This window comes from Mustela putorius, unplaced genomic scaffold, assembly GCF_011764305.1.
Source record: "Mustela putorius furo isolate JIRA1106 unplaced genomic scaffold, ASM1176430v1.1 tig00003962_pilon_pilon_pilon, whole genome shotgun sequence".
NCBI classification, from domain to species: Eukaryota; Metazoa; Chordata; class Mammalia; order Carnivora; family Mustelidae; genus Mustela; species Mustela putorius.
Window position 1 is genome coordinate 16,458,000 of NW_025422106.1, and position 23,587 is coordinate 16,481,586.

The following is a 23,587-nucleotide window of genomic DNA, read 5'->3' on the forward strand; positions in this document are numbered from 1 at the left end:
TGTCCAGATGGCGGAGTTGAGCTGGGCAGCAGTGCTTCATTGGCCCGGAGGCCCCTGGGGGCCAGGACCTGGTGGGCAACCTAGTGCCCAGCCCGCTGCCGGTGCCCCCTGCATGCTTGGAAGAGCATGGGACTCTAAACAACATACAGCAGTCCGGCTGCCGGTTTTTTCCTATCGATCATGCCTTACCAAGCAGGCCTAGCGCTCCTGTGGCAAAGGCCTCACTCTCAGAAAATGCCACATGCAGATTCCTTGTGCAGAGGGAAAGTGTGTTTCCTTCTTGTGGTTCACTGCATCCCACCCCCTCAACCCCTTGCCTTTTTACTTCATTCGTTCACCTTTGTCTGTGGATGCTCCAAGCTTATCTTGGGTGACCTCTGTCTTCTCTCTGGGCCAATCTCTGGTGAAAGAGGTGACCTTTCTTCTGCCCCCAAATCCAGTCGGCAGGTCAGCTTTCCTCCCTCCCTCCTCTCCCTTCCTTTCTTCCTTCCTAGATTTTATTCATTTATTTGTCAGAGAGAGAGAGCACAGGTAGGGGGAGTGTCAGAGGGAGAAGCAGACTCCCTACTGAGCAAGGAGCCCAAGGTGGGGCTCCATCCCAGGACCCTGGGATGGTGACGGGAGCAGAGGGCAGACGCTTAACTGACTGAGCCACCCAGGCGTCCCAGCAGGTCACCTTTCTTTCTGCTCCTGGCTCTTACTCCTACCATTTGTTGCCAGCGTCCCTTCCTCTGCGAGCGCTTCATCTTTGGGGGTCTCCTCCGCAGTCCATGCCTGCGTCTGCATCTCTCTGTCTTAGTGACCTGAATCCTCTTCAACTCCGCCCTTGTGTCTTCCCAGAAGTTTCTTCAGAGAATAGTTTATCTTAGTGTCTGTGCACATCCTTACTTCTCCGTCACTTTCCAACCTACGGCTGTCAGTCAGCTTCTGTCTTCCTTACCTGCTCACGTGAAGAACACGCTCACATTTTCCTAAAATGTCCATTAGGGATTTTGTATTCCTGTATTCTACTCTCTGGTCATTTGACAGCATCGTTCTTGAAACTCAAAACCCTCTTCCAGGTCGCCCACCTCTGAGCAGTCTTCCTGCTGCCGTTGTGCTGGTTTCCCCTGGTAGCCCTTTAGGTCGGGTTCCCCCAGGGGTTCTCCCAGGCCATCCTCTGAGACCGTCATCCATCTTCTGCCCTGTGGTCTGAGGATTCTGACTTTCTCCTCAACCAGGACTGTCCCTTTGGTGTGGTGTGTATCCACCAGCAAGCCCCTGGGGTACAAAATGCAACCCGTCATTATAATTGCCCCCTTCCTTCACACACAGACATATGCCTTGTCCTGAGGGCTTTGTCCCTTACTCCAGCTAACAATTCCACTCTGTGTCCTGTTGCATAATTCAGAGACCCTGGGATTCGTCCAAGACTTTTCTCTCCCTCTTCCTCCACCACTTCAAACCACTGACACATCCCACGAGTTCTGTCAGAGATCTGTCTGTCCCTTTCTCCTCCTGTCTTGCCTCTGCTACACCAGCTGCCTGCTCCCAGGCTGCTTACTGTCAAGAGTGCCCACTATAAAATGCAAATAAGATCACAAAACTTGATTACTTGAACCCCTCATTGTGTTTCACTGCCCATAGGATAAAGTCCAGTTTCCTTCCCCTGTGGTTTTTCGTGGCTGCTTGTCTACCTGCCCTACCCTCATCCACCCCGCTCCAACACTCTATAGTTTCCTTAATGCCATGTTGCCTGCTATTTGCTTTTTCTTGAAAATCCCTTTTACTCTGGGCTTCCCGATGAATACCCAGCTGCTCCAACAGCAGGCTACGTGTGGCACGGCATTTGAGAAGTCTTCTCTGGTCACCCCTCCTCTCCGGAAGAGCCGCTTGTGTCTCTGTCTTCCAGCCCCCGGTACGCCGCACGAACCTCTGTTAAGGCACCGATCACCCTGAAATTTCTGGTTTGGGTTTTACATTTCTTGTTCCTCTCCTCAACCATGAACTCCTCAAGGGCAGGGTCTCGGCCTTACTCACCTAGCACTGGAAAGAGCAAGGCATTGGCTTCACTAAAGCCTGCATGCCTAGGCGAGTGAAGATCCTGACAGAGGCTGGCAAATCACTGCCACCTTGTCCCAAGGCCACTCTGCTTCTTGCCTTGCCCCCAGCTCCTTCAGGTACTTGACCCATTCTGCTGATTCTGTGACAGATCTCCCTGTCCCTTTTTGGAACGAGTCAAATGGTAATTGTGGCAAAACCTCTAGGTTTCCTTTTTATCTGCGCCTTGCCAGAGAAACTGAAGTTGAAACATCATTACAATGCTCAGAGCTTCCACTGATCCTTGTTTAGTGCCTCATAGGCTGGAGAATGTCCCCTGAGAAAAGGAAGCCCAGAATGGTAGAACTTGTTGTAAAGATGGATATAGTCAAGTAGGGCTTGGGCCTGGGTCTTCTGAGTGTAGATCCTGTAATCCCTTGTTTTACTCTATATGTCTCAGATGCTTTTGTCAGCAGGTGATTTCAGGAACTGCAAAATCTCTCTTTCCGAGAGGGGCCACACTGCTGTCATCCTTATCTTGCTAACAGAGAACTCATCCGGTTAACTGCTCTTTCCTTTGTTATTCCATGTGAACTATTCATTGCAATTGTCTTCCAGGAAGTTGGAGGCTTTAGACAACTAAGAGTGAGTCAGAGAGAAACGTTGATGTGTAGGAAATGGACGGAACACAGTTATTTAAAATTCAAATATCGTGTGAATTCATTCAGTAGTCTTTGTGGAGCCACCTGTCTGCTGGGCGCTGACACACAGGGGCCACAGGCAAGTGGGGGAGACAGGTGTGGGTCGCACATGCTTACAAAGTGAACGAATTCTAGACGAGGAGTGTGGAGAAGTGCTGCAAACTAAAAAGGCCGATAGTAGTCAAGAGACCTAAGGTCACAGCTGTGGGAGCCAGGTGGTTAGTTCCCCCTGCTGGGTTTCAGGCTTATTCTGTGAGATGGCTAGGGTTGAATCGGCCATCTTCTTGTTGTCAGTGCTTTCTAGCTTAGCATGTCTCTGAACTACAATTTAACAAAGGCGCTTTCCATGAGTCAGGAGACAGAGCTGGTACCGTTCTTTTGTGTGAACTGATGATTGAGCAGTAACACTCACAAATGTTTCATTTATTATCTTTGTAAGCAGAGAGGTCAGGCTTAGAATGTCCGTATTGACTGCCTTGGTCTACTGAGAAAAGCACACTCGTATCACAGCAGTGCTTGGCGTTGCCGTGGACCCTTTGCAACTGTAGATTATTCTGACATTTGAGGGATTGGGTTTTCTTCTGTGATCTTAAAAAAATCACCTGCCCCTTTGTCCCCAGTACCCATATTTGATATGTAAAACGAGAATCAGATTCCAAAACTTCTTAATAAAGCCACAGAGGCCCCTGTTGAGCGCGGCAGCAGATGTTACCGGAGTGTCTTCTGTGTGCACGATGCTGCTCGGGGGCAGTAGACACAGGAATAAGAAGTCATCCCTGCCCTCAAAGAACGTACGGTGTAGCAGCCGCAGACAGAGGGAAAGACAGAGGGTAAGAGCATCTGTGCGATGAATCGTTAGAGATGCTGTGAGAGAGGTGCAGGTAGGGCTGGAAGTACAGGGAAGAGCAGTTCGTGCTGCTGCCCGGAGGAGAGGAAAACAAGGGGAGCAGCATGGTCTAAGAAAAGAACGTTCGGTTTAGGGTCAGAAGACCTGGGTCTTCAGAATCTCAGTTCTCTGTATACTAGCAGTGTGGCCCTGACTTCTCTGAGCCTGGGTGGCCTCATCCATGTGAAGGAAATCGTGATACCCCCTTCACAGTCAGTGTGAATACGGCCTCACACGCGGTGCGTGTGTGCGCTCAGTTGATGAAGTGCCATCTCGCTGAACTCTAGGAGTAGGTTCTTGGGCCTGAATAAAGTGGGTTTCAGGCCACTTTTAATTGCTAAGGCGTTTTCATTTGAAGTTAGGTCTCCGATTAAACCAAAACAGGGATCAGCTGCCTTTTAGAGGTAGTGCGCCAACTTGGCAGCCCGTGTTGTCCTGGTGGAGCAGGTGTCTGTGCTCTCCTCCTGGGAATGGTGGCAATTGTGGAGAAGCTGGAGGTGGCAAGAAATCTGTGGCCCCTGAAAACATGTCCTCACCTCGACTCCCGACTTGGGCAGCAGGTGTGGATTGAGCTCCCCAGCTCCCGTGCACCCTCTCGAAGTGGGGGAGTGGAGTGAAGGTGTATCTTAACCCTGGCTTTTCTCCCCTTCCTCCCTCGCACCAGATTTTATCATGTGGGCAACCTGCTGCAACTGGTTCTGCTTGGATGGACAGCCTGAGGAGGCCCCACCGGCACAGGGAGCCAGGACACAGGCCTACTCCAACCCTGGGTACAGCTCCTTCCCTTCCCCAACGGGCTCGGAACCAAGCTGCAAGGCCTGTGGGGCCCACTTCGCAAACATGGCCAGGAAGGTGAGTGTTGACCTCTTGGCCTTCTTGGCAAGCTTGGTTCAACCTAGGCTCTTGGGCAAGCCTACTGACCCCTCTGTAATGCTTGCCACCTTGCCTTGGCCCATGAGGTGCCGGTAGATAACCCACACCTGCTCCTATCACAAAAGCGTTAAAGGAACGCTAGTCAAAAGCAAAGCGTCTTAGCATCGATCTAGAGCTAGACAGGCCTGAATTCAGACATTAGCTACACTGCTTACTAGCTGTTATGACCTAACCTTGCTGGAGATTCTTTCTCCCCATCTCTAAAATGGGGGTTCAGCAGTCACGCCCATCTCACAGGCTCATGAGACGAGCATGAGCTGGGCTACCAATGCAGCAGGCTGTGGGGTCACTCCCTTCATTGGCTGTCGTCATGAACGCCTCACTGCAGATTAACTTGTTCTGTGCATCCCACGCAGTGCCGGGGACACCTCAGGTACAGCAAGAGCCCAGCGGGACAGAGACTGGGGCTCCTTTACTGTAGCGATTTCATGGGAAATGCTCGGCAGCTGTGTTTCCAGATTGGCGAGCTGTGGGGGATGTCACTGGCTGGGTAATGGGGTGTGGATGTGGGCCGTCCCTGCACCAGTGCCCAGAGGCAGCACGTTCTCCAAGGTCAAGCACGACTGGGACTGAGGGTGAACCCCGATCTGGGAGTTCCCGCATTCTGTATTCTTCTGCAGAACAGAGAGGTCTGCAGTCCTAGATGGGAGGTTAAGATGGCGATGATGGGAAATGTGAGAGGAAAGGCTACTTTTTAAGCCATGTGCTATATGCCAGGGACTGTTGTGTGCAGTTTAGATCTTTTGGTTTCACTTTAGCCTCACAATAACTCTGTGATGGACGTTTTAGGATCCCTGAACGCCCGCTGTACATATGAGACACTGAGGTTTCGAGTGTAGCAGTTAAGAAGGAAACTGTCTTTGTCAAGTTCCTGATAAATGTCACATGAGATCAAAAAACAACTCCTTTTCAGGTTACGTAGGTCGTCGCCCAGGATCCCTTGGCTGTTAAATGGCAGAGCTAGGACTCAAACTCAGCTCTCTGAACTCTCCGGCTGTCTCGCAGAAGACATTCAGCACGTCTGAATTCCTGCAGCGCTCACCACCCGCCCTCTTGTACCCACAAGGTGGAGGAGGATGGGCATTTTGCTCGCGCCTTGCTGTAGTGCAGTGAGGGTGGACACGTAGCTGGGCTTTGTCAATAGGTGCTTGGCTGCCCCGGTCACCATGAGGACACAACCAGAGAGGCCACTGCGGGTGGCAGGGGGCTGTGGTTCGGCCGGCTGCCGTGCCACTCCTGTAACACTGAGACTGGAAGTTTGAGTTCATAGATGGAGGCCAAAGCAGGGACTAGCGAGAGCTGGGTACCTCATGGCCTCAGTCTTCTCAGGGATGAAGATGGGGGGGTGGCTTTGAGATCTGAGAGGAGATGGAAGAGGCCCGGGGGCTACTTATCACATGCCCGGCACAGAGCTTGGCATTTCAGATGTCTCCTCCCTTTGAACCCTTAGTGAAATATATACTATGATTTTTTCCTGTTTTATAGATGAAGAAATTGTTCTCGTACTTAAGGTAGTCGTTTCAAGGACTCCTCGGGTGCATCTGGAGTCTGTCGGGTAGTCAAAGATCTTGCTGTTTTCATTGTTTTACACTGAGAAATGGTAGGAACAATGGCTGGAAGAAGTGGCAAACTACCTGGCATGAAAGGAATAGGAAAGGCCTTTGTTTAAATGAGGCAGCGTGAATTTGCTGTAGGTTTGAACCTTTTTTAAAAAAATATCATTTATACTGTGTGGAGTGGGGAACTCTGTGGAGTGAAGAGGACAGTGATGGTGATCACACTCAGGCCGGCATGCTGAGCATGTTCAAAAGCATGTTGGGGCGCCTGGGTGGCTCAGTCAGTTCAGTGTCTGTCTTCGGCTTAGGTCATAATCTCAGGGTCCTGGGATCGAGCCCCACATTCGGCTCTCTGCTCAGTGGGGAGCCTGCTTCCTCCTCTCTGCCTGCTGCTCCCCCGCTTGTGCCTCTCTATCACAAGGAAGGAAGGAAAGAAAAAGAGAAAGGAAGGAAGGAAGAAAAGTATGTTGAGAGAACCAAGGGAGTTCTTGACATTTCTCAGCCAGGAGAAAGAAGGAATGAGCCAGGAAACTGCCCCCAGAGAAGAGAGTGGGGGGTGGGTAAATGTGGAGAGATGCTCTGTTTTTCTGTAGAGTGCCTATTACCACCTGACATAAATGTTTGCAGACTGCCTATCTTTTTAGATGGTACAGAGAACAGGGGTTTTGTTGATTCTGTTCACAACTTTCTCCCCAGTGTCTAGAAGAGCAGTGACTGACACATAGTAGATAATACAGTTTTATAGGTAAACGATGGGGCACCTGGGTGGCTCAGTTTAAGTGTCTGACTCTCCATTTTGGCTCTGGTCATGATCTCAGGGTATTTCGGTGGACCCAAGGTGGGCTCCATGCTGGGTACAGAGCCTGCTTGAGCTTCTCTCTCCTTCCCCCCCTCCCCCCATTTAAATAAAAATAAAGGAAGGAAGGAAGGAAGGAAGGAAGGAAGGAAGGAATGGGCAGTTGAGTTGAGAACAATTTGCAAAAGAGGAAGTAAGCTGGAGAGTTTCTATTTTCATGACATTGTGGTTGATAATTCCATGCTGAAGATTTCAGTGCAGGCCCGATTTCATAGCACCAGCGATGTGCTAGCAGCTAGACAATTACACAGCTTTGTGGACGGAGCTGGATAGGCCTTTCCCTCCAGGAGCTCCCTGGTTGTGGGTAAGGAGGCCCACATTTACAAAGATCTAATAGCAGCTACATAAATTAAATGCTGGGGAATCAGACATAGCTGGCTTTAGGTAACTCTAGCTGGAAGAAGGAACCTTTATTGATCTGTAAAGCAGTGGCTGAAGTGAAGACACCAGATGTGGGGCAAATGCAAGGTGTACTCAGGAACTGTGAATTGCCTGTTTGGCCAAGGGCAGGATCCCTGGGAGAGTTGGGACAGAACAAGGTAGGATCAGGTGGGATCAGGTGGCGGAGGCCAGGACTGCTGTGGTAGGGAGCCTGTAGTCATCAGACCATGAGGAAGCTTGAGAAAGATTTTGAACAAAGGAACAAAAGAGATAAGGAGAAAGCTTCTGTAGCAAAAAGAGCTTTTGGGGTGTGGGAAGAAGAGAAAAGTTCTAATTTGAATGGTAAAAGATGGTTATTGGCATGATAGTTTCTTGACACGGAAATACGAATTAATTTTGTTTATTTCACAATGAATTTTGTGAATATGAAGGATGTTTTTCCCTATGAGAATTTTTCCTTTGTAATTTCATGCTGAAGTCAATCAGCAATTCTTATCTTTGGGGTTTGGCAAATAACAACTGCAGGCTTTTAACATGTTTTCTGGAAGTGGTTGAATGGAAATGATTACACGGAACCCACTGTCCTTTCTCCATTGTGGTCATTATTTTCTGAGTGCTCATTGAGTACAAACCACAGATAACATTAAGGACTGTCTGGAGAGAACAGAAGGAGGAGGTACCTGCTGCCTTCCTAGCATTTTTAGTCTTAGAGGGGAATGACCGACTGGGATTAAGCCAAATACCCCATCTGTATTGGTAAGACTCCCCCCACACCCCCTGCAGTTCCCTGACAGTTTTGGAGGAGGGCAGGGTGTCCAGCCTCTTTAGTTGGACCAGTTGGTGGAGGGAGAGGAGGAGGTGGTGCTGAGAAACATGGGAGGGGTCTTGAAACACGCCCCCCAGGGGAAAGAAAGAGGAAGGGGAAAGAAGAGGGGGGAGGGAGAAGGAGCTGCATTGGCAAAAGCTCCGGAGACAAAGGAGGAAAAGGAGTCAAAGGTGACCGTGTTACCTTTTTTGGTGAGTGCCCACCTTATGCCAAGAATTTAGACACATCGTGTCCCATAATACTTTCAGGGGTCCTGAGAGGTGGGTTGGCCATCTGACGTGACCAGTGAGAAATTGGAGGCCCTGGGAGGTTGCTCTGTTTTGCAGGAGTTCCCTTAGCTCAAAAGGGGCTGGCCAGCAACGAATCCTAACTGCCACTCCTCACGCTGGCCCTCTCCTCCCTGGGCTGCAGGAAGGCTGGCCTAGAGGGAGGCTGGCCTGCCCTGGGGAGTTTATGTGGGGCGGGGGTAGGAGTGAGGGAAGGGCAGGGGAGCAAAGGAGAGCCTGCCCAGGGCCATCCCTGAAAGAGGTGCAAGTGTTTGCTGCTGGAGGGCTGTCTGTCCTCTTGGTGCGTTTGCAGGCCTGTCAGCTTTGCCAGTGCATCTTTCAGGCCACCAGCTTCCTCAGTCGTGTGCACAGTTTGCTCCAGTTTAGACAGACGCCTTTCCTTCGCTCATTCTGCCCACATGTGTTGACAGCTGGCTTCTCCTTTGTCCCGTCCTGCCTCTGCAGACTGGGATTTCAGCCTGGAGCGCAGTCCTAGTCCTTGAGGGGGTGGTGCAGATGCCTGCTGACTCCAGAGGCTGACTCCAGAGGCCCCGGTGAGCTGGGGTGAGCTGGAGATGCTGAGAAGCTGGGTTGCCGCCTCTCTGTTCTGGTCCTGCCTCCAGTGAGCTGTCCAAGTTTGAAGGAAGACTAGAGAGTTGTTCAGATCTGGCTGATTGAGCCACGCAGACTTTTTTTTTTTTTTTTTTTTACTATTATGGAAGTTTATTTAACAAAAAAATTCAGTATGAGAATGCACATGACCTGAATTTTATATTGTAGTGAGACAGGTACTATGGAGAGGGGAGACATGTGGAAGCAGTTGATTCTTCTGATGAACACAGCCATTGTTTATGCTCGTTCCACGGCTTCTAACGGGATCATACTGTTTCCTCATACTACCACCATTCCACTATTGTTGCCATCTCCACACATTCGTCTATCACAAGATTCATAAATGGATCGAAGCCCCACAGTATTCCTTGGACATGTCTGCCACCATTTAATTTCAATGATAATTTCTTGCTCATAAATATTTTCAACTCAGGAGGGTGAGCTTTTTGCTCATGGTGTCTACTTGGCAAGCTCAACGATGCCTCCAAACGGAATCTGTGGCATCCCTCACCAACTCAGGGCTTTCTCATTGTGTCAGGCTAGGTATTGTCAGACTGCACAGACTTAAGTCCTTTTCCAGGTCAGGCCCTACAGCGTCTGACACTGAAGCCTCTTCAGTGTACTTTGCCATCCTGAACACATTTCCTTTCCCAATAGAAAAGCTTTAGATAGAAATGAACCCCCGAGACCCCAAAACATCCCATTTTCCACCCTAGTGGCTCCAGGTCCCAGAACCGCTATGAGGCTCGGGCCCCATGCGTCCTTTTAAGTCGGCCCCTGACCATTTTATGATCTGGTTGTAACTGTAGAGAGTGAGGGAGCTTGATACATGTCCTCTCGAAATGCCGTTAAGTATTCGTAGTCAGAGGGGCGCCTGGGTGGCTCAGGGGTTAAGTCTCTGCCTTCGGCTCAGGTCATGATCTCAGGGTCCTGGGATCGAGCCCTATATTGGGCTCTCTGCTCAGTGGGGATCCTCCTTCCCCCTCTTCTCTCTCTCTCTGCCTGCTTCTCTGCCTATTTGTGATCTCTGTCTCTGCCAAATAAATAAATAAAATATTCAAAAAAAAAAAAAAGTATTCATAGTCAGACCTGGGTGGTGAACCTTCTGCCGTTTCCCTCCGATGTGCAGGAAGCTTGTGCAGAACCAGGCACCGCTGCCTCAGCTGTGCGGACTTCTCCAGCCCACACGCAAGTCTGATCACAACCCTGAGAACCTCAGTCTCGCTGGCATTCTTGTTAGTTTGCATTCAGCTTTCTATATTTAGAAGGGAGGGGGAGAAATAGGTTAACGCTCAAGTCACTGGAGGCTGAAAAGTTCATTTATTTATTTATTAATTTTTAAAGATTTATTTATTTATTTATTTGACAGAAAGAGATCACAAGTAGGCAGAGAGGCAGGCAAAGAGAGAGAGAGAGAGGGAAGCAGGCTCCCTGCTGAGCAGAGAGCCCGATGTGGGACTCGATCCCAGGACCCTGAGATCATGACCTGAGCCGAAGGCAGCGGATTAATACACTGAGCCACCCAGGCGCCCCTGAAAAGATCATTTCTTTAACGGACTAGTGGGTGTGCTCCTGGGACCATCCCAGTGTGCCCAGGAATCACCTCTGCTGTGGGAGTGCGGCCTGCTCTTGGCCAGAGCAGAGCTCAGTCCCATGTCACTGTGCTGGCTCAGCCTGGGGCACGAGAGGCTGAGGATTTGCTTCCTGTGAGTTGAGTGAGCTTTCGTGTGATGTGGTGTCTGCTGTTGAGGTACAGCCTGCCTCCTGCGTGCTCTTGTTGTGCGGCTAAGACACTGCTTGCACAAACGAGAGCTCCCTGGTCGTGTCCAGAGGCTCCCTTCTTTTCTTCCAGTCCCCCCGCCTTAGGTGTCTGAGTATTTGTCTTGGATATGCTCTCATGTGCCACTGGATTCCCAGCACTCCGAGTGGGCCTTCCTGGGGTGGGGAGCCTGGGCACTGCCTCTGTGGATGGGATTCCGGGCGGGACCTTGGGCTGGGTCCTGCTGTCCGTTGGCTTGGACGGGGCTGAGTCAGGCAATGTGGCCTGCTGGAAAGGGCTTGACTGTGGGCATTCCACAGGGACAGGCTTTGAGTGTGAACCCCAGCTCTGCTGTTTCCTGCCCGCCCTTGAGTGTGATGCTTCATCTCTCTAGGCTGCGTTTGCTGTGTCTGTGCAACAGGGAGGCACATTACTAATTATTAGTGTTGGTGTACATTAATACATGATACAGTGATAGAATAATACTTTGTGGGGTTGCTTTGAAAGTTAAATGACAAGCTCTAGGAAAGAGTAGCCTCTCAATAAATTTAATCAACAATATTAATAATAACCACCACTGTACTTACGCATTTGCTTTTTTTTTTTTTAAAAGATTTTATTTATTTATTTGCCAGAGAGAGGGAGAGAGAGAGCACGTGCAAGCGAGCACAGGCAGACAGAGTGGCAGCAGAGGCAGAGGGAGAAGCAGGCTCCCAGCCGAACAAGGAGCCCGATGTGGGACTCGATCCCAGGACGCTGGGATCATGACCTGAGCCGAAGGCAGCTGCCCAACCAACTGAGCCACCCAGGCGTCCCACACATTTTCTTTCTTTTCTCAGCAATAAAGTAGAAGGAATCATAGTTCAGGATTTGAATACTGGCTCTCCAAATTAGCTCTCATTCCCTAGCAATAATAATGAAAAGAGTTAATACTTTACTGAAGAAATCATGTGTCACATACGCTAAATGCATGGCCTCTTAACTGTATGGCATTCCTAAGGTAGGTACTGTCATCACCCCCATCTTACAGATGAGGAAACTGAGGGCCAGATAGGCTAACTTATACACCTAAGGTGACACCGTAAAAAAAAAAGGGAAGGAGGGGCGCCTGGGTGGCTCAGTGGGTTAAAGTGTCTGCCTTCGGCTCAGGTCATGATCTCAAGGTCCTGGGATCGAACCCTGTATCGGGCTCTCTGCTCAGCGGGGAGCCTGCTTCCCGCTCTCTCTCTCTGCCTGCCTCTCTGCCTACTTGTGATCTCTCTGTCAAATAAATAAAAAATCTAAAAAAAAAAATTACGTTAAAAATAGGAGGGAGACTAAGTGAAAATATGGGCTTTTTAGATTCTAAAGCTAGTAGTCATAATTAATAGCATCTGTTACTCGGCAAGGAAAGAATAAGTCTCAGTGGAACACTGAATATAGTAGTGCTGAACCTGAAGTCGAGGCAGGCTGCACCCTGACATACAGGAGGTAGCTTCGTACCCACAGGAGTGATCGGGGGAGTCTTGCCAGGCACGGCAGCACTGAGCCCCCCTCCTACTCTGACTTGTTCTCAGTCTGACATGGTTTCCTCTGCCTCTTGGTCTAAGCAGCAGACCTGCCTCGACTGCAAGAAAAATTTCTGCATGACCTGTTCGAGCCAAGTGGGGAACGGGCCCCGCCTCTGCCTCCTCTGCCAGCGAGTCCGAGCCACGGCCTTTCAGCGGGAGGAGCTCATGAAGATGAAGGTGAAGGACCTGAGGGACTATCTCAGCCTCCATGACGTCTCTACCGAAATGTGCCGGGAGAAAGAGGAGCTGGTGCTCCTGGTGCTTGGTCAGCAGCCTGTAATCTCTCAGGAGGGCAGGACTCGCGCCCCCACCCTGTCCCCGGACTTCCCCGAGCACCAGGCCTTCCGGACGCAGCCTCAGGCCAGCACAGTACCTCCTACCTCGGCGAGACTCCCCTCTTCGCCTGCACAAGCCACCTCTGTGTTCCCCGCCCAGGCTCAGGAAAGCCAGCAGGTACGCCCGTCCCTGCCGCTGTGCCGGCTCAGCTGGCTCCCCTGCCTGCATTCGGGGGGGTGGGGTAAGCGTCTTGATTATGTGAGGCCCTTTTGCCTCCTGATGCAGGAAATGTCTTCTGGGCCTATTTGGTTTTTTTTTTCCCAGAGATGATCATGCACGGTACCAGGTATTTTTGTGGTTTCTGTATGTTTTTGATACGAACCTATCCCAGCTAGTCATTTTTTTAAACTCCCCATTCCAGAAATATTTTGAGAAAACCCATGTCTACTTTCCAGATTTGTTCTGTTCAGGCTGGCCTCCTGCTTACCTTTGCTGTGGTCCTCTGTAACGGACACAGGGCACAGAGGGAGGGAAGGGAGAGCAGGGGGCATGGCTTCTGTGGCCGGTCGCTGAGTGGGTCAGGTCATGGTTGGCATGACATTGAATGAGAATTGCCTGGTCATCGTCCCAGGGGCCTCAGGAATGGTCAGCGAAGAGCAGCCCGTTCGCTGAAGCCGCGCATGGGGTGCGCGGAATGGTGGGCGCCATCAGAAGGGCCCCATGAAATGGGCAGTAGACGCGCAAACCAGCTTTCGGGTTTGAGAGAGACCGAGAGACGTACGCAGTGTGTGAGGACTGATGGCATCCCGCAGACAGACTTCAGTGCCTCGGTGACCCTCCAGCATATACGGCTTGGGCTGTGGCCGGGGCATTCGGACCTCGAGGATCTGGTTTTCACATCCAGTCTGTTGCTGTTTGGTGGCCTTGGGCCAACTCTGAGCCTTCAGCACTGAACCAGGGTCAGTAGCCCCGGGGCACTTTGGCTGCTGCCAGGCCCTCAGGAGGGCAGGCCTGTGGGGCAGCAGGTCTGAAAAGCTGTGAGCTCCTTCCAGCTGGCACTGCCCTACCTAGTGTTGTCCACTCCCCTGCATGCCATGGCTGGCTGCTGCCTCTGGCTTATGACCCCTCCCTTGTCAGGACTGGGCCCCTGATTCATTCAGCTCTGGTGGGCGCGGAGGCATAAAAGGCCAGGGCGATGCGTCCTTCACCTGTGGGGACTTGTCAGCTCCCTGGGCACCTGTGCTGTGCTGTCTCCCAGCCCCAGGTGAACTCTTCCTGACCCTTGGCTCTGTCTGCCTCCTATGCAGTGTCCCTGCCTCAGAGCGGTGGAGCACTCCCCTCTGCTTTTGGGGAGCCCAAGGAGTAACTTGAGGAAATTGTTTTTCCCTTAAGAACCGTCTGGTGGATTTTTCAATGAAAGCAGTGGGTTCGAAACTTCTGTTGCTCACCAGAGATTCCAGACTGCGCCTATAGGTCCCATGCATACATACGCCAGATCTCATCGGGTCCTTCCATGGTACTTTCAGAGGGCCTTGGTGCCTGCTTGCATCCGTGCTGGTGAGATCTGCATTTGTCAAGCCAGGAGAGCAGGCCTGGGGAGGTCAAGTGGCCTGCGCAGGCTACCCGCACCTAGGATGCACATCAGCCCGGGGCGCCTGCTCCCCCAGATTTCTTTCCCTGACCCCTGGTGTCCTGGCAGTGGTTGCTAGGGAAGGAGGTGGGTGGAATAAGCAAAATTTTGGGCAGATACAATTTGAAGGATTTTAATTTAGCCAGTGGGCCAACTGAAGAGACAAGAGTATGCTTTGTAGTGGGAGATCCGGTTTCCCCTTCTTGGGAAGAAAAGGACTTACAGAAGCCGTCTGCTTAGGAACAGGTTAGACTCGCAGAGACTTGGTAACTCCAGGGCGACACCTGGGGTACTACTGGTGGGTGCGTCGTCTTGCTAAAGCTAAAGGGAAACTAGAGGAGTTGACGAGGACACTTGGATGCACCCGCATACATGTACGCTCTATGTGCTCTTCTCACCACTTGGCATTGTGGATGATGGTGGGGATTTCTGTGTCATTTCCTTTGTCATTATTTGCCTCTTCTTGACCAGCTCTGTGTTAGGCATCCTAATATGGGCTGAGTGGTTGGGGCCACAGATGACTGGTTTCCTGTACTGTTCCTTTATTGGTGTTCTGAGAATCTAGAGAAAAGGCCTGTGAGCTCAGACACGTCTTTGCTGCGGGCTCACACCAGACCCTTTACCTGGAGGGTAAAGAAGAGATTAAAAGGGTCTAGTGAAGAGGTTTGTGGCTTAAATGGTAATGGGATGAGGAGGCTCACAGTTTGAACTACTATTTGGCAAAACTTTTGAGAAGGTAAAATTCTAAACTCCTTAAGTGTAAGATGTCTATGTCTTTATAGTTTTAGACTAATAGATTCTTACGTGCGTTAAAATATATATATATTTTTAATCAGGTTTCAAGACAGTTCTTAGTGCGCACTGCTGATTGGAGCCATTTCTAGAATGTAAGAGTAGTGACTGGGTGCAGGAGAGGGAGCAGAGTGGTGAGGGTCTGAGAAATGTCTCAGGGAATCCAGGGAGATGTAGCGTGGAGGCAGGAAGACATGGTATGGACACTCTAAGAAAATAGTGGACATCACTGATAGGGGCAGAGCCCAGGACGGTGGGTGGGAGTTACAGGGAGGGCGGTCTGGGCTCAATGTCCAGGAGAACCCGGATGGCAGTTTGAGAGCAGTCCCGCAGTGGCATGCATCTGTGCTCTACCTCTCGCTCCCGACTGCTCGAGCTGAGAACACACGGACCGTGACTGGCTGCTCATGCCGTTCTGGTGGGGAGCGCAGTTAGCGACCTTCTTGTTTTAGAGTTGAAATGTTTGTGTTGTGTCTCTGCCCAACAAAGTCAGTATTAAGGAGCAGGCTTCTGTAATGCTGTTGTTTGAGACACCAGATTCCTGGGGAGATGGGAACATGTTTGGATGTGGAATGAGCTGGGCAGAGGCCCACACTGTGTGAATCTCTGGGGCATCTCTGTGCATGTGATGGCACCTTTCTCTTCCCACAGGCCAATGGCCATGTGTCTCAGGACCAAGAGGAACCTGTCTACCTGGAGAGCACAGCCAGAGCACCTGCTGAGGAGGAGACCCAGGTGGGGCCTCTGCTCCGGTCTGCGCCTTTGCGTTTGCTCTTTCTCTGCTGGTATTAGGCTGTGAATAGGCCCCTTGCAGCAGACTCAGAGGTGGTGAAGAATCAGTGTGTGGTCACAGCCCTACATTCAGTTCTGCTTTCAGGGGTGGGGCTTAGTGTTAGCTTTCCACATTAACCTCTGAAGCTGTCAATCATTAGGGCAGAGTGGTGAGCTCATAGTGGAGACCAGGGAGCCTCATGGCCCCTTAGTTTCTAGGGTCTTGACTTGCTGTAAGCTGCCACAGGGCAAGCTCCTGGTGCTGCTGTGCAAATCTTGTCCTGCTGCTAGCACACAATAGTCATCGTCAGGGGAAAGAGGTCAGAAAATCAGGAGGAAGACTGAGTGGGAGTTGGGCCTCAGCCACGGTAGGGCAGTCAGATGCTGCTGCCAGCGGGGCGGCGAAGCCATGGTCGAGGGTGCGTACAGAGGAGCGCTCCCACAGGGAAGCAGAAGTCTGTCCAGAAGGAGAGGAGAGGCCAGCACCATGCTCGTTGGCTTCTTGCGCTGCTACATTCAGTCCTTAGGGACCTAGTGCAGCAGTACTGCCAGGTCTCCTGTATGGATGTGTGGATAGGCTAAACTCCGTAGTGTTTAGCATCAGTCCGAGGAGGAGTCAAAATCAGGGCCATGGGACTCACACTGGTGCCCCTTCTACTCGTCACACCGATCGGTTGGTTGGGGGCTGGCTGTGCCCGAGCCCAGGCCCACGGGTCAGGAAGAGACTGTGGTCTCATCGGCTCTGCAGAGCGCCGCGCCGGGTTTCTTCCTGCCTCTACTCCTGCTCTTCTTGAGGTCAGTCCCCTCAGGCACGGCCTGGGGAATGCTCTGGGGTCCTCGGAGAGAGAGCTTGGGACGGGGAAGCTGAGCCCACAAATCCCACCGTTGCCATTGCAGTCTGTCGACTCAGAGGACAGCTTCGTCCCGGGCCGGAGGGCCTCCCTGTCTGACCTGACCGACCTGGAGGACATCGAAGGTCTGACCGTGCGGCAGCTGAAAGAGATCCTGGCGCGCAACTTCGTCAACTACAAGGGCTGCTGCGAGAAGTGGGAGCTGATGGAGAGGGTGACGAGGCTGTACAAGGACCAGAAGGGGCTCCAGCACCTGGGTGAGGCGCTGCCCAGGCGGCGCTTGCTGTCGCTCTGCAGCATGGCAGCATCGCCCTGACTAGGTTTCTGTGCTTTTGGCCGAGCAAGCAGTCACCTTCCACCCTGGCACCGGCTAATAATAGCTGCCGTTTGAAGTTGAATGCTGGGACCGGGCTAAGCTCCGTAAATATTTTATTCAGTCCTCAGCGCTGCCTGTGAAATAGGCATTATTAGCAGTTTTTTGGTTTTTTTTTTTTTTTTTTTTTTTTTTTAAGATTTGAGGGAGAGAGAGAATATGAGCATGAGTAGGGGGAGGGGCAGAGGGAAAAGATCTTGAGCAGACTCCTTGCTGAATGTGGAGCCCAACACGGGGCTCATGACCTGAGCTGAAACCAAGAGTGGACACTTAAGTAACTGAGCCACCCAGGCGCCCCTAGCATTACCCTTTTATTGTAGAGCCCGGGTTTGCACTGAAGATTTCCTGGACTAAATCCATAGCCTTTCCTACCTCGTGCCATCCCGCCATAACCGCTAGCACCACAGCAATGCTGTTCTCAACAGCTGGGGGACGAGGAAGTGAACCCATGGTACAAGGGAAATACAGATATGCTGCCTGAGCCTGGGCTTTCCCTATGGTCGTTTCCCAAAGCATTCGACACGGTGTCATTTTCTGGCGATGCCCAGTAAGATTCTGGGTTTGTGGTTAAATAAGTTTGGGGGGAGAAACTAGGTCTCTATGGTAGATAGTAAAGGCAGAGAAGTTCTACAGAAGAGGGGTGTGTTTAACTTTAATGGTTGAAGTACGATTTCAGGCTCTCCTATTCCACTGGTTCATCAGAGTTGACGATGTCTTACCAGTCCTCTAGTCACGGACTCACTTTTCCCTTTGGGTTGTCCCCAGGATCTCCAGAGTTATGAGGTCCTAGGGAACAGGACATGGCCCCACCTGGGAACTTCATCCCAACTTCTTAGCTGACTGGAACAGACAGTTCCTTTCTTGTTGCCTTTAATATGGGCTTCAAGTGACAGAGAAGGGTACCGTGCCCATACGGTACTGCCCACTTGGCAGTGTTGTTCATGTGAGCTGGTGGAGTCCCTTTTTCTAAGAGCAGACCCGAAATATCAGCACAGGCTGTGTGTGAGCAGTCAGCACGGGAGACGAGGGCAGGCATCTGGCTGGGCTCTTGGCCAGCCTGGTTCCCAAGCAGGGAAGCAGTCCGACTGTAAAAGTTAGGCTGGTTGGAGACTTTCCTTACCTCTTCTTTCTCTTTCCTTTTTCAGTGTGTGGTGCTGAAGACCAAAACGGTACGTAGTTGCTTCTGCTTGGGACCGTGCTCAGGCTCTGAGCTCTTGTGTCTTTCCCTTCTGCCAACCCTGCTTCCTCTCAGCAGTCTAAGAATTCTGAGCATACTGGCATCCACAGAGAGAACTGGGGGAAATGTACAGGGAAGCAGGGCTTCTCAGCATCTTTAAAAATTCTCATTCTCACCTTGCTGGGAAGGGTGAAGAGTGGCAGCAGACCCAGGGGCAGATTGATTTGCAGGTCTTTGGGTTGCCAGAGCTCAGGAGCAAGCATTTGTAAAATATTTAACAAAGTGAGTGGTGGCATGTGTGACCTTCAGTTCATTTTTCATACCTCTGCTGCTATGGCACTCCTTCCCCTATGGTTTTCACTCTATTGTCATTCTGAGAAGGTCTGGGTGGTGGCTAGAGCTGCTCTGGGGACTGAATAGGAAAGGGATCACTTGTGTGCTCTCTGGGCACAAGGCGCATCTACCACCTCAGCTGCTACACCCCCACCTGTGTGCTCGAGACCACCATGGGAGCTTCAGGGGCCCCAGGACGCACTGCAGGCATCCAGCTGGATCTAGGCCTCATTTCTTTTTGAAAGCCTCAAGGCTATATGGTTGTGAGCTCTTCCCCCGAGAAAGAATGTCCTCAGAGTAGTGTTGGGGGCCTGTAAACCATTTTAAAACTTTCAGAAGACTCCAAGTTTGTTATTTGGCAAAATGGTCTTTTGCTCAGAATGGGACAGAGTCTTCCAGCTGATAAATCCTGAAGCCTCCCCTAAGTGCTGACTTTCTGAAGAGTCCAGGAAGTAGGAGAAAGTGCCGAACAGCAGAGGACAGAGAATTCCCCTGTGGAGTGGGACAGGTGACTGGTATGAAACCAGTTCCCTACTTATGGCTCCCTGGTTCAGGCTACCATTTAAAGATTTTACTATTTTTAGACGAGACAGACAGAGCAAGCGAGCGAGGGCGCACATGCATGTACACGCAGGGCAGAGGGAGGGGCAGAGGGAGAGGGAGAGAATCTCAAGCCGAGTCTGCACTGAGCATGGAGCCCCACCTGGGGCTTCAGGCTACCATTTAAAACATGCTAGGGGTGGCTAGGTTTTTGGACATGAAGGTTCTTCTGTGTTTGCACTAAAGTATCATACTTTAGTGGGCCAGATGTTCTGTACCTCCTTGCTCACATAAGCCAGCCAGAAGTTATTGAGAATTCTGTGCACTGGGCAGTTAATACTAATTTGATAGTCCCTATCCTCAGGCCACTTGCCTAGAAGGCCTGCCTGGATTCAAATCCTGGCTCTGCTTAGCAGCTGTGTGTCCATGGGCCAGCCACTTAACTCCTTGGCCTCAGGGGCCTCATCTATAAGGTACCTACTTCATAGTTTTCACAAGGATTCAAAGAGTTTAATATGCGAAACTCTTAGGACCCTGCCTGGCACAGATTTCCACATATGTGAGCTGTTAGGACTCCCTTGAGAGATGTTCATTTATCAGACATTTTGAGAACATATACCACATGATGGGCATTTTAGAGATTCAAAGAGGAAGATCTGACCTCAGAGCATCTAACAAATGCTAAGTATATAGTTGCAGAAATCAAGCAAATTGGTTGAATTAAGGAGCTCGCAGAGTCATGGGGGAGCTCAGTAGTTAAGACATTTTAATCCCATGTTGAGAAGCTGGTGTGGGGGGAGCACAGAAGAGGGAGCTGTGATCTCTGCTGGGCTCTTCTGCTAGGCAGCCTCCTCAGAGGAAGCCCTGGGGAAGGCTGGGGGACAGCCCAGGGAGCCCCCAAGATCCTTGGCTGTATTCAGCTGGGTATATGTTTACTGAGAAGCCTTGCAATCCTTCAAGAACCATTCACTACAGTTCCGATTGTATCACACTTTTTGGAACCAGTTTTTATCTTTTCAGCATGTTAGGCCTCGGGGGATAATGAGTCCCTAAGTGCCACTTACTCACCATATTACAGCCGCAACTGTCTGAAAACTCTTTGAAGCTTTGAGGACTTTGCCTTATTTAGCTGTCCTCTTCTGGGTTGTATTTGATCTCCAAGTACTTTATTGTCCACATCTGCAGCCCGGCCAGGAGAGATGGGACTGGTTTCTGGAGTTCTAGCTGAGGGCAGTGTGTGGATTTGGGGTGTCCTCAGCACACCCTCAGCATGCCCCTTCTCTCTGTCCCCCTGCTGCCCCCTGCATTGTCTCCTCTCCCCACCGCCCCCCGCCCCTGCCAGGTGGAGCAGTGCCGCCCAGCGTGGAGGAGAACCTGTGCAGGATCTGCATGGACTCGCCCATTGACTGTGTCTTGCTGGAGTGCGGTCACATGGTCACCTGCACCAAGTGCGGCAAGCGCATGAATGAGTGTCCCATCTGTCGGCAGTATGTGATCCGAGCCGTGCACGTCTTCAGATCCTGAGGGCTGGTGCCAGCTTCTTCAGTGCCTTACAGGGACAGAGCTGGAAGGGTCTGGGCTCCAGAATGACCAGCTTGCAGAGGGGCAGGCTAACAAGAGAATCTGCAAGCAAAGATGCAGTCACCTCTGGGCATGCCTGTCCCACCTCGGCGGCGCACCTCTTGGCTGGCGAACCCCAAGGCCCGTGGGAGCTGGTACAGATCGCGTGGGCAAGTCCCTGTTCCAGTGATCTTGGGGTAATGATGGTAATTGATGAAGAGAGGATTTTCCAGAACTTGGACCAGATTTTCCTCTCTTCCTCTGTAAACCTAACAGTTTCCCCCTTCCCCCTGTACCCCGGCCATCCCTGAGCCACCTGTGTTCCAGCCATCAGAGGTCCTGGTAGAAATGGTTCTCTTCCTCCCCAGCACATTTGGGTTTATTTCTGGTCTCTGGCTTTCTGTGCTTTACCAGCTTTGCTAGTCTCTTGCTACATTGCCTAAAATTTTTTTCTTCAGACCAAAAAGATGTTAGCTTACCAGACCAATAGTGATCCTCCTTAGGACTAAATCTGGACCAGTAAACTTTTTCTCTGGTGAGAAATGAAACACAAATGCTATTGGAAAATTGCAAAGTCATTTAGAGTTGCTTCCTGAAGTGCTGGGATTGGAAGCGAGGAGTCTCCTGACTGAACCTTGGGAGGCAGCAAAGCATCTGCAGGGAAGTTTAAGTCTGTGTGTGTGAGATGGCATGGGCATCAAGCTCTGGTGCTCTTAGAGCCTGTGTGCCACCCTTGATTTTAGTTTACGAGAAAAGGGAAAGTTTTAGGTGGAAACTGCTTAATTTTGACTTCTCTAACACAAAGGAATTGCAAACCACTTTCCCCTGGGAATGAAGTCCCTCTTCCATGGAGGTTTTTAAACATGGTCTCACTAAGACAGAGAGACTAAGGCAAAGAGCCTTGCTCTTCTCTAGCCACACTTCTCACGAAGTTCCTGGAGACTGAAACTGAACACCTAAGGGGTATTGGAAGATACTGAATGGGACTGGATTCAACCCTGGGGCAGACAGCTGCAAGTCTTGATTCCCTAGGTTAGCGGGGACTCCCTGCTCCCATTTCCTTCCTGAGCCTACTGATTTGAGGGGAGGTCTAGAAGAAGCATATTCTCGAGCCCTCTTAGGGTGGGTCTACCACTGGAAGAGCCAAAGGGCTTAAGTTTGCTGGAGCAGCAAGGCCAAGAACATGTGCTATCAGAAGAGCTGTGCGTGCTGCCATTCGGGGGGTGAACTACACAACCCTTAAGCTCCAGAAGGCCTTAGCAGACCACCTGCTACCCTCTCCCCCTGCTGTGCAGTCAAGTTCTCACAGACTGGAAGCAGTCAGGACTTTGGAAACAGTGGGAAACCTCCAAGGGGACCTGCTTATTGGTACAGACATCCTTAGGCCTCCCCCCACCAACCACTATTCCCCTTCGGAAGAATGAAATTATTTCATAAAGCAGTTGTCAGTTGCACACTGGGCCACTTACCTTGACATTACGCCAAGTCCCGGATGATCTGATTCTGGGACAGCCTTTGTAGGAATCGGGGTATTCAAGAGAGAGGTCTGCGATGAGGACCTTTCACTCTTCTGCTGGACAGTACCTACTACCGTTTACAATGCCTGCCAGTTTAGCAGAGGATTCAGCTGCTTCTCATTCCACTGTAACAGGTGTGTGTGTATATATACACATATATATGCAACTTAGTTACAATCTAGCAATAACTTCAGGGCAGAAGCTGGCTCTCTCCCTACTTAAAACTTGCTTTCACTGCTGAGGCCTTACCTCTCCCTACCTCCCACATTCCCTCCTAGACAGAGGTTAAAAATAATATCCTGAAGGTTGGTTAGTAACCTCAGTAAGAATTAGAACTGCTATCATTTGCTCATTCTGGAGAAAGAACTTGCCTTTAAGTCTTTTGATCTTGGTGAAGGTTTCCATTCAGGAAAAAAGATGTCAAACCACCCTGATTTGTTGTTCATCATTATTACACCAAATAAAGGCTGGGAATTTCAAGATCCCATTTCAGTTACTATCTAATCTAGGTAGAAAACTTGATTTTTATCTCCAAGTGCTCTCCCTTGCCCCTCATGGATCCTTGGTCTTAATTATCATGAAACATCTTAATTCTTCCAATTATTCCATAGCTTTGGCTGTGATCGTTTTGTTAAGACTTGGGAGAGCTGACTGGTTCTCAGTACCCTGGAATAGCTGGATCCAAGCTCGTACCCAGAAGCTGTGCAGGAGTCCTTGCACAATATATATTGTATAAATTTGTTCAATCTTTCAGATGTGAATGTGTTATTTCAAGTGGCTTATATTAAGATTCTCAGACTTACGTGGGTGTTAAAGCAAACCCAGATGTGTATTTTTTGTTACAGAGCTCTGCTTTATAATTTTATAATAAAATTTCACTGGAGATACCTGTCTGATCTGGTGGGAGGACACCAGAGGTCAAGACTGCAACAGAGCTGAGGGACCACAGGCTGATCCCAGGCTCTTGAGACGACTGCGTTACTTGTGGAGGTGCCTGGGCCAGGTGGCCATGTGGATATTCCTGTTCAACAGATGAGGAAATGAAGTTCAACAGTGTTCTGACTTGTTCAAGATCTCACAACTAGTATGTGGGAGCTGCCACGGAACAGCCTAGAAGAGGATGGGAGCTGTGTAGCGAAAAGGACCAGCTTTAGCATTAAGGAAGAAATACCGAGGGAGACCAGACATTGACACTGACCTTGTAGAGATGGGCCTTAGAGATGTGGGTAGAAAGGAATCTGAGGAGAGCCAATGTGCTCAGTTAAGTCTTCAGGTAACCCCAGGGATGGAAGCTTCTGGATACAGCTGTACAGTTGGTGTGGCTCAGAGGTTGACCCAGCCCAGCTGTGTGGCACAGGCCTGTGTGGGGAGAGCTAGATTATGTGTAGATCTGCCTTGGGACTTGAGGTGAGAAGAGGAAAC

General features: G+C 50.6%; 1 protein-coding gene and 1 pseudogene across 6 annotated transcripts in view; one reads left to right on the top strand and one right to left on the bottom strand.

The window, feature by feature from the left end:
• The window catches only part of RFFL (ring finger and FYVE like domain containing E3 ubiquitin protein ligase), a 66,211-nt gene extending 43,161 nt beyond the window's left edge, over window positions 1-23,050 (top strand). For 5 of the 6 annotated variants that reach the window (XM_004747104.2, XM_004747106.3, XM_004747105.3 and 2 more), the window contains exons 2-7: window positions 4,271-4,458; window positions 12,388-12,798; window positions 15,695-15,778; window positions 16,712-16,922; window positions 18,184-18,207; window positions 20,431-23,050. In XM_004747104.2, the coding sequence (XP_004747161.1) occupies window positions 4,279-4,458; window positions 12,388-12,798; window positions 15,695-15,778; window positions 16,712-16,922; window positions 18,184-18,207; window positions 20,431-20,612 (1,092 nt within the window). In that variant the 5' untranslated portion in view covers window positions 4,271-4,278 and the 3' untranslated portion in view covers window positions 20,613-23,050. The remainder of the gene's footprint in view (window positions 1-4,270; window positions 4,459-12,387; window positions 12,799-15,694; window positions 15,779-16,711; window positions 16,923-18,183; window positions 18,208-20,430) is intronic. The other variant, XM_013053594.2, reaches the window with a different exon arrangement.
• Window positions 9,274-9,476, bottom strand: LOC123389184 (annotated as a pseudogene).
• Window positions 23,051-23,587: the final 537 nt, after the last annotated feature.